Genomic DNA, 14,435 nt, shown 5'->3' with positions numbered 1-14,435 from the left:
CAGTGCTATGTAATAGTTAGCTTATTATTATTATTATTATTATTATTATTATTGTATTAGAATTGTCTGGCGACTCTCTCTCACACCTGCTAGACTGTCCCAATAGAGAAAGAACCGACTCCTGTCTGTCATGGTCACCATGGCAGGAACATAATAGGTCATTTGTTTGGGAGAGGAAGGAAAATGAGAGAGAGAGAAGAAGGGAGGGAGGGAGGATTTGGCTGTAAGGCTTTAAGTAGGGGGTAAGGTAGAGAATTGAAGGAAATATGGAGGTAGATTCCTGACAGGACAGACTCCTCCCTTTTTTTCTGCTGCCCCAGACACAGCAGGAAGTAGACAGATGCTTCCTGCACATAAAGCAACTATTTTATCCCATGTCTTCATTTTCCTGTTGGCCAAGAATTATGTGTAGATGACCAAAAGCCTTCCTTTCCTTTCCCCTTTCCTCTTCCTTTCCTTTCCTTTCTTTCCTTCTTTCTTTCCTTCCTTCCTTCCTTCCCTCCTTCCCTTTTTTTCCCCTCCCTCCCTTTTTCCCTCTTCCCTTTTGCTGTAACAGGAAAATATTTCAGTGGCAATGTAAAAACTGACTTTTGGACACCTCTGCTCTTCCACTGCTTCCAGAGTGTCCACAGGGCCATGCCATCTCCTTTTCAAAGGAGAGCCTTTAAGTGAGGGACTGTGTCTAGCACAATCTGGGGTCTCCTGCTGTCTCCAGGCCCTATCCTTAATTGCTGGGAAAATGGTGATGTTTACACCAAGAGACAGGGACAAGGCCAAAGATACATTTGAGGACAGAGATCAGACATTGCTGTCGCCTATACTTTTCCCATCCATTACAACATGCTGTCTCAGGGGAGGCAGAGGGCAGGTATTAATCTTTCCATTTTCCAAAGCATTAATTCGGGAAGGGCGTGTCACAAATGGCTGTAAATTTGAACTTGGCCTCGGTTACACGTGGGTACCAAGTCCTACTTCACTCATTACTAGCAAATCACTTTTGTCTTCTGAACCTTGGTTGCCTCATCTGTAAAATGGGCTGATATCAATATACCTCCCTCCAAGGAGTACTGTGAGTTTGGAATAGGAAGGCGTATGTGAAGCTCCTACCACAGTACTTGGCGCCTTGATGCTTTAAGGACCGTCTGTCTTCCCTAAGGTTCCCTCTTGAGTTGTTTCCAGGAAAGCAGTTTGCATCTAGAAAGCTCGCTCACATGTGGAGCCGGACAGACGAGCCTTGAATCTGAATCCTCATACTCATCAGCTGTGTGACCTCTGGCACCTAAGTAACTTTGCCCACACAGGTCCTTGTGCCTTTCATGATCTATTTTGTTAATTACACTTTCCTTGTGAGAATTTCATGATGAGGATTGTAGGCAGTAACATACAGACATCTAGGCACAAAGCAGATCATTCCGCATGTTGCTGGAATGGATGAATGCATGCACAGTAACCATATTGTAGATAGAGTGTCTCAAGCAGGGTTTCCATATACCGAATGCCATTTCAGATGCCCTATAGAGGAAATGACATAGGAAACTCTGTCTTGAGTTGAGCAATGTTTCCCTCTGATGTATGTTTTTCTGTTCCTCGCGTAAGATATTCAAACAGGTTAATAGGTTTGTTTGTAGGGCACTTGACTCAAAAGTTACAAAATATTTGTAGTGAAAAGTGGTCTCCCACTATCCCTAACCTTCACCCTCTTCTCCATCCAGGACAGCCACTTCTACTAGGTTTTTGAGTCTCCTCCAGAGACAGTCTATCGATGTTAGTGTCTGAAGCTTCTGTACCTGAGGCAGTTTCCCCAAACAAAGGCCCTTTGCTCCCCTGCCCACCCCTGTGCCCCCAACACTCTCTGCAGCTCTCCCCTGACTGTATCCTCTCTGGGCACAGAGTTTACTAATACTTTAATCCCTCTTTTCACACACTCTGTGCTTTTTTGTTAGTGATTACATATGTGTGTGTGTGTGTGTGTGTGTGTGTGTGTGTGTGTGTATATATACATATATATATATATATATATATATATATATATATATATATGTAGCACAGAGAAAATAAAAATTATCTGTATTCCTCCCTGCACAATTAACTGCTCCTAGTATTTTGGTGTATATCCCTCTGGTTCTTTATCACTTTTGGAATCCACTGTTCGTAGTGTGTGAATGCCTTGCCCACCGGCCTTCCTGTTCCTGAGTGTGTCCCTAAACAGCCCTTGCTCCCCTCTCTTCCTCTGTATCCTCAGTGTCCCCTGCCTCACCCAGACCCTCGTCGCCTCTCGCGAAGGGATCACTGAGCCTTGCACCTGCTTGCCCTCTGCGGCACCCACTCTGAGGCTTCTGTGGTATCTGTCGTGGCATGTGCAGCTGATGAACTCCTCCTCTTGCCCTGGAACCTTCCGTGACGCCCATAGGAAGGCCCCTGGTCCTCAGTGTGGCCCTCAGGGACTTACACCGTGTGGCTCCAGTGATCCTTCCAGTCAGTACTCCGATCAGCATGGCCTCCGCCCGCCCCGCTTCCTGTCCCCAGGGATGCTCAGGCTCTTCCCTTTACCTGCAACTCCATTTTCTGCCACTGAAGCCCCATTCATCCTTTCAGCCCTGACTTAAAATCCCCCTTCCTCCATAAAACCTTCCCAGGTCCTCCGTGTGGGGATGGATTGCTCTCCCCCATGTTCTCAGCATCTCATTGTGTGGAAAAACATAACCATGAATTAGGTTAAAGGCTCCTTAGGATCCCATTTATCTCGTTGACTAGCTTACGATCCCCTGGCTGGCACGGACTGGGCCGTATCTATCTTTGGATCTCCAGTGTCTCACTCTTGGCCTGGCATCTAGTAAGCACTTGCTTGAAATGTGTATGAAATTAAGTTACCCGAAGTGTTTTTTTAGAGGCAGGCTCATCATATGAAGCAAAAACATAGCTGTCAGTTAGTACCCACCACAGACCAGATATTTTATATATTATATGTCCTTTAATCTTCAAAGCAACCCTACAAGGTCAGTAGTAACTATCCCGTTTGGTTAAGAAACAACCCAGGGCTCAGAGAGGGGAGGTGTCCTTCAAGGTCACACAGCTCGTGGCTACCACGTCATGGTTAGAACCCAGATCTGCCTCGCTGCAGAGCCCAAACTCCTTCCATAAATCATGCCAGCTTCTGGGTCACTTGGGATTTTACAGAAAGAAGTCTGGTGATGGGGTTGCTGATCTTTGGGTCGGATGAGGGATTTAACAAGCTCCAGGAGGCCTCTATGACTAATGGATTGTTGTTCCTTTCAGGGGGAATCAGCTTTGGGAGAACCAAGGGGACTTCAGGTTCAGAGGCAGATGACGAAACACAGCTGACGTTCTACACAGAGCAGTACCGGAGTCGCCGCCGCAGCAAAGGTAAGGGAGTCCTTGGGAAGGTTCCGGAAGGTTCCAGAACTAGCGTGTGCAGGACGTATGCCTGGGAAGCAGACTTTGTGCTCAGGCACAAACCTCAGCTTTTCTTCAACCTTGTCCTGATCTGGTTAATGCAGCCTGGCATCCGAAACCCTGGCTACACCAGTGATGGTCCTTGTATAGCTTCTTTATTTGCTCTCTGTCCTACGTCATTCCCCAAAGGATTTGGGGAGGAATTTTTTTTTTTTAAGTTCGTGCTGTTAAAAAAAAAAAAAAAAATCCAGCACAGGAAATGAAATAACGAAGGGAATCAGATTGAAAGCAAAATAAGAATAAAGAAAATGATTCAAACCCAGGTTAGATCGATGCAAGGTGATCTATGCCATCCTGTGTTGTGTAGTTCTTAGAAGGAGCTGGCAATTTAATGTAGAGATTTAGCAATCAAAGTCCAGAAGGAAACATACTCAGCAATAAAATGTGCAGGGTCTATGGGCTAGAACCATTTGTTCAGGAAATTCTCTTTACCTGACATCCAGGACCAGAGAGAAAGTTCTGTAGTTGGTTCCTATAAAGAGGACTCCTTTTGACTATCTGGACTGTGTCTTCAACAGATGAAATCGTATTGATGCATCATTATTTCTCTCAGTGACACTAAAGGTAAGGAGACGTCAGATGCAGAAGCGGCACTCCAGAAAGGGCGACAACCTGGTACTGAGGTCCACTGTTCTTTGATGGTTACACATACTCCTGTGGGGAGAATAGAGCGTATTTCACCCGGGAATGTAATTCCTCATCCCTGAGTGTTTTCTAATGATGGGGAAAGAGCAAGTTCAAGGTTGCAATCTTGGAAGAGAACAGAGGGGCATAGGCCTGTAACCCATGCTTGTGATTAAGGAGCGATCCAGGGGCTTGGACCAGGCCCAGGAAGAAGCAAGGGTCCTCTGGCAACCAATCAAGGCATGTGGCCCTCTCACCTCTGCACCAAAGTGGGCTGAAGAAGGACCCAGGGTAGGGAAGAGGGAAAGAATCTCCGTCGTGAAACAGTTTGCGTGCATTCCACGCATGCATGGTGGACATTCAAAGATCATGGGTCACGTAGCTTCTCTGGGCAAATTTTGCTCTTAGGCAGGTATCTACCTTCCCTACACCTCAGTTTTCTCATCTGTGAAATGGCCTTCATTGACCTAGAGATGAATTTTGGTTAAGTTACAGAAAAAATTTGTCATGGCACCTGCTAAGGTAGACATTAGTAATGTGAGTTCAGTCCTCATTGTTGGTTTCCTTATGTCCCGTACCCTGGCACCTTTCATTGAACAGGCCCTGTGTGGGGAGTGTCTCTTCTGACACATCAGCTTGGAAGGTTCCTCAGCCTTGGAATAAGCAGGCCTGCCTCTCACCCCTTCCCGGGCCTTGGCTCACTGGTATCTTGCTGTGTTGAGGATTTTGGAGTTGGTGATGGGTGATATTCTTGACCCGTCTTCTCCCTCCCCCAGTCCAGCAGCCAGAACGAGGGCTGGGGAAGTCGGTGGGTCTCCTCTGCCGTTTACAACTAACGGGAAAAACATCCATCACAGAGCACGCCCCTTATAAATCGGAGTTAAACTTTAAAAATAAAAGCAAATGTGAGCCACCGGATTGGAGATAAACAGTTTGGCCCAATGCCTCCATGTACTGCGGAAGGCCAGGCTGTGTTTCCAGCGTGGGGAGGACACGGCTGGGATGCATCCTCTCCTACCTTCCTTCCTGGCCTCTCCTGCCAGCAGACGGCTGCCACTCTGTCCCTCTAAGTGTCCACAGATGGCGAGCCCTTCTCCCTCTGCCTCTGGCTCCCACTGTGCCTTCCTCCTCCTTCTCAGTGTCCTGGGCTGGCTTGCTTGCCTGCTTGTTTAATTTCTGTTTCTCTTTTCTTGTTCTCCCCTTTTCCTCTCTTCTTCCCTCCTTCGTGTCTCCAGGCTTCCTTCTCCTCATCCCTCCGTCTTTCCTTTGTTCTCTTCTATTTTCTCTGTTTCTTCTTCTCTCCTTATTATCTCTTCCTCTCTTGCCCCTTTCCCCACCACTCTCTCCCCTCTCTTCTCCAGCTGTTTCCTGGGGGATTCTGCCTTCCTTCTTTCTTCCCCCTTTCCTCTATCCCGCACTTCGTATCTCTATTCCTCCTTTCCTCCCTCCCTTCCCAGGACCCCGGGATCATGACCTGAGCTGAAATCAAGACTCTGAGGCTAAACCGACTGAACCGCCACTGGTATTCTTGGTTTGAAATGAGGTAGTGATAGCGCCCTCTTGGGGTAAGTGTGAGGATTAAATAGGAGCCTGAACATCTTTATAACTACAACCCCCAGCAGCAAGCTCTCCCCGCTTTATCACCTTCATCCCAGTTGGTATCACCTCCATCCTTTGCTTGAAAACAGCGAAAATCCCTTCTCAACCATGTCACTTAGTGTTTTCCAGTCCCTTCTCAACCCTGCAGCCAGAATGATCATTTTGAAAATGTAAGTAGGTATCATGTTGCTTCTCTGGCTAAGAAGCCTTCAGTCCTTCCTTCTGCGTTTCGGATGAATGTGTTGAGTGGTAGGCCGCCCGTTTACCCCGGGCTCTGTGTCCTCCTGCCACCCAGGCCTCTTCTCCAGCACTCCCACATCTGTCCCACCAGAACTTTCCTGGAACAGCCACCCCCCGCGCCACCCTTGGACTCACTGTGACATCTCGACTTAAATGGTATGCCTTCCGCTGTGTCATCCTATGCCTGATTGCTGTTTCCTTATGTGGTAGCTCCTGCGTGCTTACCCTGCAGACTTCATCCCCACTCTAATATTCTATTTACCAGTGTGTTCTCTGGGTGATGTCTGTATCCTCCACGGAGCTGGAAGCACCCCAAGGAGAGGCACATTGCCATCTGTACTTACCTTCCCATCCCCAGCACCTAACACGGGGATGGGTCCGGGGTCGGCACAGGCTTAATATATTTGGATGAACGACTAACGAATGAATGAAAGAAATTTTTGGCCCGGTGTCTGGATTATTATAAGTGCCCAGGGCGGATGCTGCTTTTCTGTCAGCCTCTCTTGTCTTTGCTCACTCCATTTCCACGTGCAAGAAAAGGGTCTGCCCCTGGTGAGCAGGACTGAGGCCTCAGCGCTGCCCAGCTCTTGTACTTCAAGGCCTCCAGGGAAGGACATGCCAGGTAGTGGGGAGGAGGGCCTAACTCCTGAGGTTGAAAACCCACTCTGCCTGATTCTTTGAGCATGGTTGGAGTGTGTGCAATCTGAAGGGATGTGACAAGTTCAGGAGGTTCCCCAGCAGAGAAGGATACACCTAGAGCTAATGGTCGAGAGAAGGCATGGGATGGGAGGAGAGAGGGAACATCTAATGGGGTTTTCCTACCTAGTCTGTCTCTAGCATGTCGATGTAGAAGGTGCTTGAGTCAGCTACACCTGGCTGTGAATCCTGCCTTTACCTCATCCCCTTGGTGTGGCCATGGGTGAGCGGCATCGCCTTCCATGTAAAATAGAGCTGTTGACACCTGTCTCCAAGAGTGCAAGTCCAGAGATGGGAGGTTCCAGGACTCTGAATTTTTTTCCTTTCTCCCAAAATTCCCCTTGTCTTGGAAACATCCTGAACCCAAAATTAAGTCAACTGAAATTTCATTTTTGGCACTAGGAGCGACTGGAAAGGAGATTTATGATAGTCTGAGATTCCACCCTGGCTTCCTTGAGGCTCTGGTTTTTTGTAAGGGCCCTGGGACTGTCATTCAAAGGCGTCTGGGAGAACCAGGTGGAACCCATAAGCAGAGAACAGTAGTAATCAATATGGTGAGTGGGCAGACAGGAAGAGGGACAAAGAACCTGAGGAATAGGGACTGAGAGACCAAGATGTGTGTGTGTCTGGTGAGATTTCCTGAATCAAGAGTCAGCAACCTTTTTAATATCAATGGCCAATTCATAAACCTTTTCATCTTGCAGGCCATGCAGTTACTTTTGAAACTATTCAACTCTGCTCCGGTACCTTGAAAGCTTCCAAAGATAACACATAAATGAATGAATATACATGTGTCCTAAGGAATTTTATGTCCAAAATCAGATGCTGGTCCAGATTTCACCTGTCGCTCACAGTTTGCTCACCCCTACCCTAAAACCCCCACATCATATAGGTGGCCCTCACTTGCAGGACTGGTCCAGGACACTTGAGTGAAATCTCAGAATGCTTTGTGTAATGAATCTGATCTCCTATCCTGCATGATCTTGCTGCCTAAAGGAGCCTATTTATCAAGCACAGAGGTCTGTGTATGGTCAAATAAATAATCATTCAATCCATCACTTGTTTGGGGTATGACAATTCTGACTGTACTCCACAGGATTAACTAATGAAGTAGCTGGATATGATAGGTTCCCACTGGGCAGAATTTCACCTTTATTAACCAGAGATGACACTCGGAAGGACAGTGGACCCAGAGTTAGGAGATACGTATTGAAGTCTGTACCCCTACCACTGACTCACTTAGTGACCCTTGCCAAGCACATGTCTTCTTGAAGCCTCAGTTTTTCTATCTGTCAAACAACAGTATTTATGCCTCATGTTACCAACTCTGAAGCTCATTCGAGTCTAACTTATACTTATGAAACAAACAACCTTACTAAGCATGATGCTGGGCATTGTGGGAAATGGGGCCTAGGCTGCAAGCCTCAAGGTGCTTATAATCTCCTAGGGGGTGGTGCAGTTCACACAGAGAAGCAGTGCTGATCAGGATAAGCTAGTGTATAATTGAAGGGCCAGATGAGAAGTGCAGATGGCCTGTCCAGCCCCAGGCACAGTGCTGAGCAGCAGACAAAGCAGCTACAGCTGCTGGATGGTTCCAACAGTGCAAGCACCCGGCAGGGGCCTCCCAGCCCGGCTCTGTGCGGTTGGCCCTGTGGCCTTGGGCTACTATCTCTCCCTCTCTGGACTTTGGTCTTCTCATTAGCTGGTTGCCCAGCCAGTTTCAGAAACCCACATTTTCTTCTTCCCAATCTCATGCACTTTCTTCTAAGCTTTGCCAATTAGTTCCCCAGCAGAGAGAACCAGAGCATGGCTGCCCGCCCCTGCTTTTGCCTATATCTTTGTTTTAGTTGGTAGTTTTAATTCTGTGATTCTTTTTTATTAATTTTTTAATGTTTATTTATTTTTGAGAGACAGAACAAGCACAAACAGGGAAACAGGAGAGGGGCAGACACGGAATCCAAAGCAGGCTCCAGGCTCTGAGCTGTCAGCACAGAGCCCAACACGGGGCTCGAACCTACAGACTGCGAGATCATGACCTGAGCTGAAGTTAGATGCTTAACTGACTGAGCCACCCAGGCGCCCCTTAATCCTGTGATTCTTAAACTGAGATGTTCTGTGAGTGATAAGAACTCTTGAATTGTAAATTCAACTTTCTGCTAAACTGTATGGATATGTGAATTTTTCTTTTTGATTTTCCCTGCCTGCATGTACACACATGCAAACATGGATTAATCCTCTCCTAAGGGAAGAGGACAGGTGAGGGAAAATTCAAGCCATATGTGCAGAAATCAAGACCTTTGGGGATTGAGGGTAGGAGACCATCCTGAAATAGAAGGGGAGGATGCCAGGGTGGAGCAGAGACTCTGGGAAGTGGGAATGGGGTGGCATGAAAGTTTGACAGATCAGTACCTTCCCGTTATGAGGGGAGAGGCTATGTGGTGCTCTGGGGAAGGGGGGCACAAATGGGAGCGATGGCAGGCACTGGGAAGAGCCCGGGTCTGTGGTTTGGGGAATAATGGCACATGGGCCAGAGAAATAGACAGAAGCCACCCCATCCTTTAGCCACTGTTTCCTTTCAGAGCACAGGATTTTTTTCACTCCTAAAGAAAGGACTCGTTCCATTTTATGTATACAGAAACAAAGGCTCAGGGAAGGGAAGCCTTTTCCCCAAGGTGACAGTGTTTGCCTTTTCAACTGGCAAAGCAAATAGGACAAAATTTTAACAGCAGGGGAATCTGGGCAAAGGGCATATGGATGTTCTTATACTTGCAGCTTTTCCATCGGTTTGAAATTATTTCCAGACCAAAGTATTAAGTCAACAGTTGTCCTTCTAGGCTAATTCTTGGCTTCAGAAGCAGCAGGCAGGGGTCCAAGCCCTTGGTCTGCTGTTTCCTAGCTGTGTGGCTTAGGGAAAGGCACTTTCCTTCTCTGAGCCTCAATTTGTTCTGGGTTAAGGAGGATCAGTCTAGTATTAGTCCTTCTGTTCTTCCTTAAGCTTGGTGTGAGGGTTAAAGGAGATCATGTATGCACAGGACATACTTAGCTGGGTGTGCCTGCCTTGTGATCACTGTTCATTAAATGGTAACCCGTTAAGCACAGCAAAATGAGTGCCTCAGACACACATGGTTTCATGGCCTTTTTTTCCCAATGTGTTGACCTGCACATTGGTTTTGCTTCTAGAAAAAAAAAGACTAAACCTTTTCAGTAAGAACATGAATTTGCTTGGGCTGACCGCTTGGGGACGTTGCAATATGGGTTTTACCTTTGCGTCCTTGTGCCTTGCCTGAGGTCAGCCTCTTCCACAGGCACACCTGCAGGATGCTTTAAGCTAACCTGCAGGGCACCTTCTAGGACCTTCTACTCAGAAAAGGGTAAACACCAAAGATTGGTGGATAGGTATTTAATCATTTTCTAAGCCTTTGTATCTAGAGTGACCTTGAAAGAGTGATCCAGTACCCAAGCTGTGGAGGGAGGGAACGGTGGTCCTGGTATGGAGGGGACAGAGAAGCAGGGCTCCAAAGTCCTTATTTCCCCCATCCTCATTGACCCATCTGGTCTGCTCCTCCCCAGTAGCAGGAACTCATACAGAAGACAGCATGACAAAAGGTTACCTGGGGGCCCACAGGTGAGAGCATGCCAGCAGAGGTAGGCTTATCTGGTGATCCCAGGGCCTCAACATGGGGATGGGGAAAACCGGGGCAGGTTAGGACAGGGTGGAAAGCCAGGGAGCAAGGGTGCTGGGTGAGCTGGGTGGGAAAGATGGAGACAAGAACGGAGGGAGGAAGCACCAAGCACAACAAAGTGCCATGACTACTGGAAGGTTCCAATCCCAGGTGTTTGTTTATGAGAATTGACCAAGACTTTGAGCCTCTGGTTCCTTTGTGTCAACCAAGGAGGTAAAACTGGATGATCTCTAAGTTCATGTTGGTAATACTATTCTGAGTGTCCGTGACAGAAAAGTAGACAACCAGGAGGGAGGAAGAGGACAAGACAGGAAGCACACCTGTCTGTGCTCTTTATATGCATCACCCCACATGCTTTGGAAGAGTACCGTTGGATGGGATTATTTTCATCTTCATTTTACAGGTAAGGAAGCTGAGATCTAGACTACCATGGAGTAAGGAGAGCTGGGATTTGCACTTAAGTGGTTTGGTTTTAAAATCTGACCAGACCATTAGGTGATTGAGGTAACGCGTGAGACATGTGCTGCAGTACCTAGAACAAGGCATGTGCTAGAGACAAGAGGCAGATACCTATGTCCTTGCTGATGCACAAAGCCTGCTGATCAGATCCAGGACAACTTCCTGGCGTCAACTCTAAGTCCTCCATGGCCATCTGCCCTGGGAAGAGCTAGGACCATGAATAAGAGTGGTTGGAACCAACTCAGGAACTGAGAAGTAGTTCAATATGGAGGACAAAAGTGGTGCCCATAGGGACCAGCCTTCCCAGGGCACCACCAGCAGTGGGAATCCTGGTATTTGGTCCCAGTAGGAAAACATAAGATAGAACTTCCACTGCTACATTGGAACCAACCCAGACTGATTTGTAAGAGCCTACTGTGCTTTTCATTCCCAATTCTGCTCTGAGTGATGTCGCTTTGGTAGCTTATCATCAGCTGCAGTGGATGTATTCACACCATGGAAACTGGCAAACACAGTAATGGAAGCTTCCCCTTCCTCCTTGGAGAGCTCATTGTTAAGCGTTTACCATCACACCACTGAGAAGAACCTGTCAGTAAGAAGGAAGAATTTAGCTGCAGGCTGGGGTGCACAACCATTGTCTAGACATAATCTGAGCAATCCAGAATTTACCCTAGGACCACTCCGTGCACTGAGAATAGGACAAAGGAAGCCACAAAGTCCAAGGCTCTGTGCACTGGATCTCTTTTCAGAAATAGATGATAGGGTCAGCTGGGGAGACTGGGTATTTAGGGCCTAAGTAGAAGCTTGGACGCTCTGGAGTGAGTCCTGAAACCTGGGTCAGGTCAGAGCCAACAGCAGGACAGCTGTCCTCAGCTGTGTGGTAAGGACTGTTGGAATTGGGTAGTTTTATGGCCAAACTAAACCTCTGAATCACTTGGAAAGCTTTTTAAAACACCAGTTACGTATACTTACCTCAGGCCCATTACATGGGATTGCCTGGTCCAGGGGTACGGGTATTGGTATAAAATCCTTTCCAGATTCTAACTTTCATCCAGAGTTGAGAAAACTATGCGTTCCTTGACACATTAGCCCCCAGCACATCCCTGTTCCTCTTCTGGCATTGGGCCCCCATTGGGCCCCCATTGAGTGTATCCCCCCTTTCCCAAGCCAGGAGCTCGAGTAACAGTTATAAGAGGAGTAGCAGTCTATCGAAACCATTCATTAAATGCTGCTTTGGTGCCAAGTCTATTGCCTAGTCACTAAACTTCCTACGTGATCAGTTATTGTCCTTGCGTTATATGTAAAAGAATGAAACTAACAGCAGACAGAGTGACCTCTCCAAGGTCACAGAATCAAAATGGCCTTGAGGGTCTGAAGCTTGAACCCCATTTTGGTTAGTTCCAAAGTCTGTTGTCACCACACCCCAGTATTAGCCTCTAGGAAGATCTTCCCTCTTATCACAACTCTCGGTCTGGTAGATAGCTGTGTGTGGTTTGCAGTAGGTAGATACCTTTCTCTAGATGGTTCCAGTAGCTTATGCAGACCATCTGGAGAGATTCCAGTTGCCCTCATGGAGAGATGAGACTGGGAGTTTGGATTTCTCTTACTGAAAGAACAGTCGAATGCAGAAACCTAGCTTTGATCTACACCTGCATTTGGCCCCATTTATTGAGACATTAGAGAAGAGAAGATTATGTATTCAGAATAGTTAAGGGCTAAAAATCCCACTGTCTGATGTCTCTCTTTTCTCCCTCCCCTCAAACCTCAGAGGAAGTAGACATTGGGTTGTTTTTGTTTTGTTTTGGTTTGGTTGTTGTTGCTATTGTTGTTGGGTTTTCTTTTCCTCTTAAAGATTCCACCCAGACTACCTCTCTCCAACCTGCAGAAACATCAAGCAATGTTGGCAAATGAGGGTTCCTTGAATGCAGTGAAGGAGGCAGACAACTTCAAAAACTCCTCCCTAAGCCCGAGATGGTCCCTGAAATATTGTTTAAACTGTTCTCAGTTCTCGTCCTCCTTTGCGATGCCAACCAGCTCAGCACCTGACAGCCCAGCCCTGCATCGAAGGGAGGGAGACGCCTGTCAGGAATCAAATGGGAGACCAAAGGCGATAAAGCAAACATGTCGTTTTTAGTTGCTTACACTAGCGAGAAGGAATAATCAGTCTCTCTGGCTTTCTTGTTTTTCAACTAGGCTCAGCAGGATTTTCCCCCCTGTTCCTTACACTGAGAGATTGCGACTCTCTGCCTCCCGCCCCAAGCATGAACACTCTGTCATCCCCTTTTTTTTTTTTTGCAATCCTGCGGGACGGCCAGGATTCTCTTACCTTGCAAAAATTCTTTCCCAGATAAAGAGGTGAAACCTACCAGTCAAGATCGCCCGCTATGTGTCAAGCACATTGCAAGATGCTTGCACGCGTGACCTTATTTAGTCCCCAACTCTTACTTTGGGTGATCTTCGACAAATTGATTTACTTTCCAGGCCTCGGTTTCTTCCTCTCAAAAATGAAGCTGATAATCCCACTTTTCAGGATTTATGATTACTAAGTGGAATTGTGTGTCACTGGAGTATAAGGTATATGAATGAAGATAGTGAGAAAAAAGGCTGGGAGTGGATCAAGAAAGACATTGAATACCGAGTTCGTTCATTTTTATCCATTCCCTTGATCAACTAATATTTTGCTAAATACCTAATTCTGCTGAGAGTCTATGGTAAGGACCAGGTATATCATAACAAATAGACCAATGATGTGACTCCTCTCATCAGTCTTGCAGTCTTGCAAGGGTGAAAAGGGAAGGAAGAGAAGTATTTCACAAATAAATACATACATTAATATATCATTTCCAATGGGGAGAAGTGCCTTTGAACAAGAAAAGACAGAGGGAACTAAAATAATGGGGAAATTGATGATAGGCATCTTTGAAGAACTGACATTAAAGCTGCTACCTGAGGGATGCATGCATGGGGGCTGACCATGAACGCATCTCCTCATGAGCCAGAGAGAGCTTGCGCTTGAACCTATGTGAAATGGGGAGCCCAAGAAGGCTTTTGAAGAAGAGACAGCCATCATCCTATTTCTGTTTTAAGCCTATCACTCTCTCCACAGTGGAGGAAGTGCCATTAGGAGGGCCGATTAGAGGTGGTAGACCAATTAGGAGGCTGTTGAGGCAGAAAGAGAGCACCTGGGAAGGTCTGCCTGTCAGGAACAGGTGGAAACAAAGTTAGAGCCCAATGACTGTCTGGCTCCAAGAAGGTGAGCCATCGAGGATTGCTGAGGATGAGCATCCGATTCTGGCTTAGGGGCTGGAGAGAGAATCATAGTGCTGGGGAAGGGCGGAGCAGCAGACCTTTAGGAGAGAAGGGGTAAGCTTGGTGTGAGAGCCGCTGCCTCTCAGGTGCCTGTAGGACTACCCGATAGAGATGCCGGCCGTCTCTGAGTGCAGGAGAGCACTCACTGAGAGAAGAGAGAGGCCCAGCACTCTGTGGCTGTGTATTAACTTTCTCTTTCTGTGTAATGAACTGCCACAAACATAGCAGCTCCAAAGAACACATGTTGATTATCTCACAGCGGTTCTGTAGGTTAGAAGTCCAGTCATGTCACAACTGGGTTCTCTGCTCAGGGTCTCAAATCAGGGAGTCAACTGGGGCTTCAGTCTCCGC

General features: G+C 47.1%; 1 protein-coding gene across 5 annotated transcripts in view; it reads left to right on the top strand.

The window, feature by feature from the left end:
- Positions 1–14,435, top strand: part of ASTN2 (astrotactin 2) — an 882,793-nt gene that overhangs the window by 307,491 nt on the left and 560,867 nt on the right. For all 5 annotated transcript variants that reach the window (XM_040482114.1, XM_040482112.1, XM_040482113.1 and 2 more), the window contains one exon: positions 3,277–3,384. In XM_040482114.1, coding sequence (XP_040338048.1) covers positions 3,277–3,384 — 108 coding nt within the window. The remainder of the gene's footprint in view (positions 1–3,276; positions 3,385–14,435) is intronic.

The sequence above is a fragment of the Herpailurus yagouaroundi genome, unplaced genomic scaffold (assembly GCF_014898765.1).
Source record: "Herpailurus yagouaroundi ecotype Mexico unplaced genomic scaffold, PumYag 160, whole genome shotgun sequence".
Classification (NCBI taxonomy): Eukaryota; Metazoa; Chordata; class Mammalia; order Carnivora; family Felidae; genus Herpailurus; species Herpailurus yagouaroundi.
Note: the sequence above shows the minus strand (reverse complement) of the source record. Positions and strands in the feature narration are given on the sequence as shown.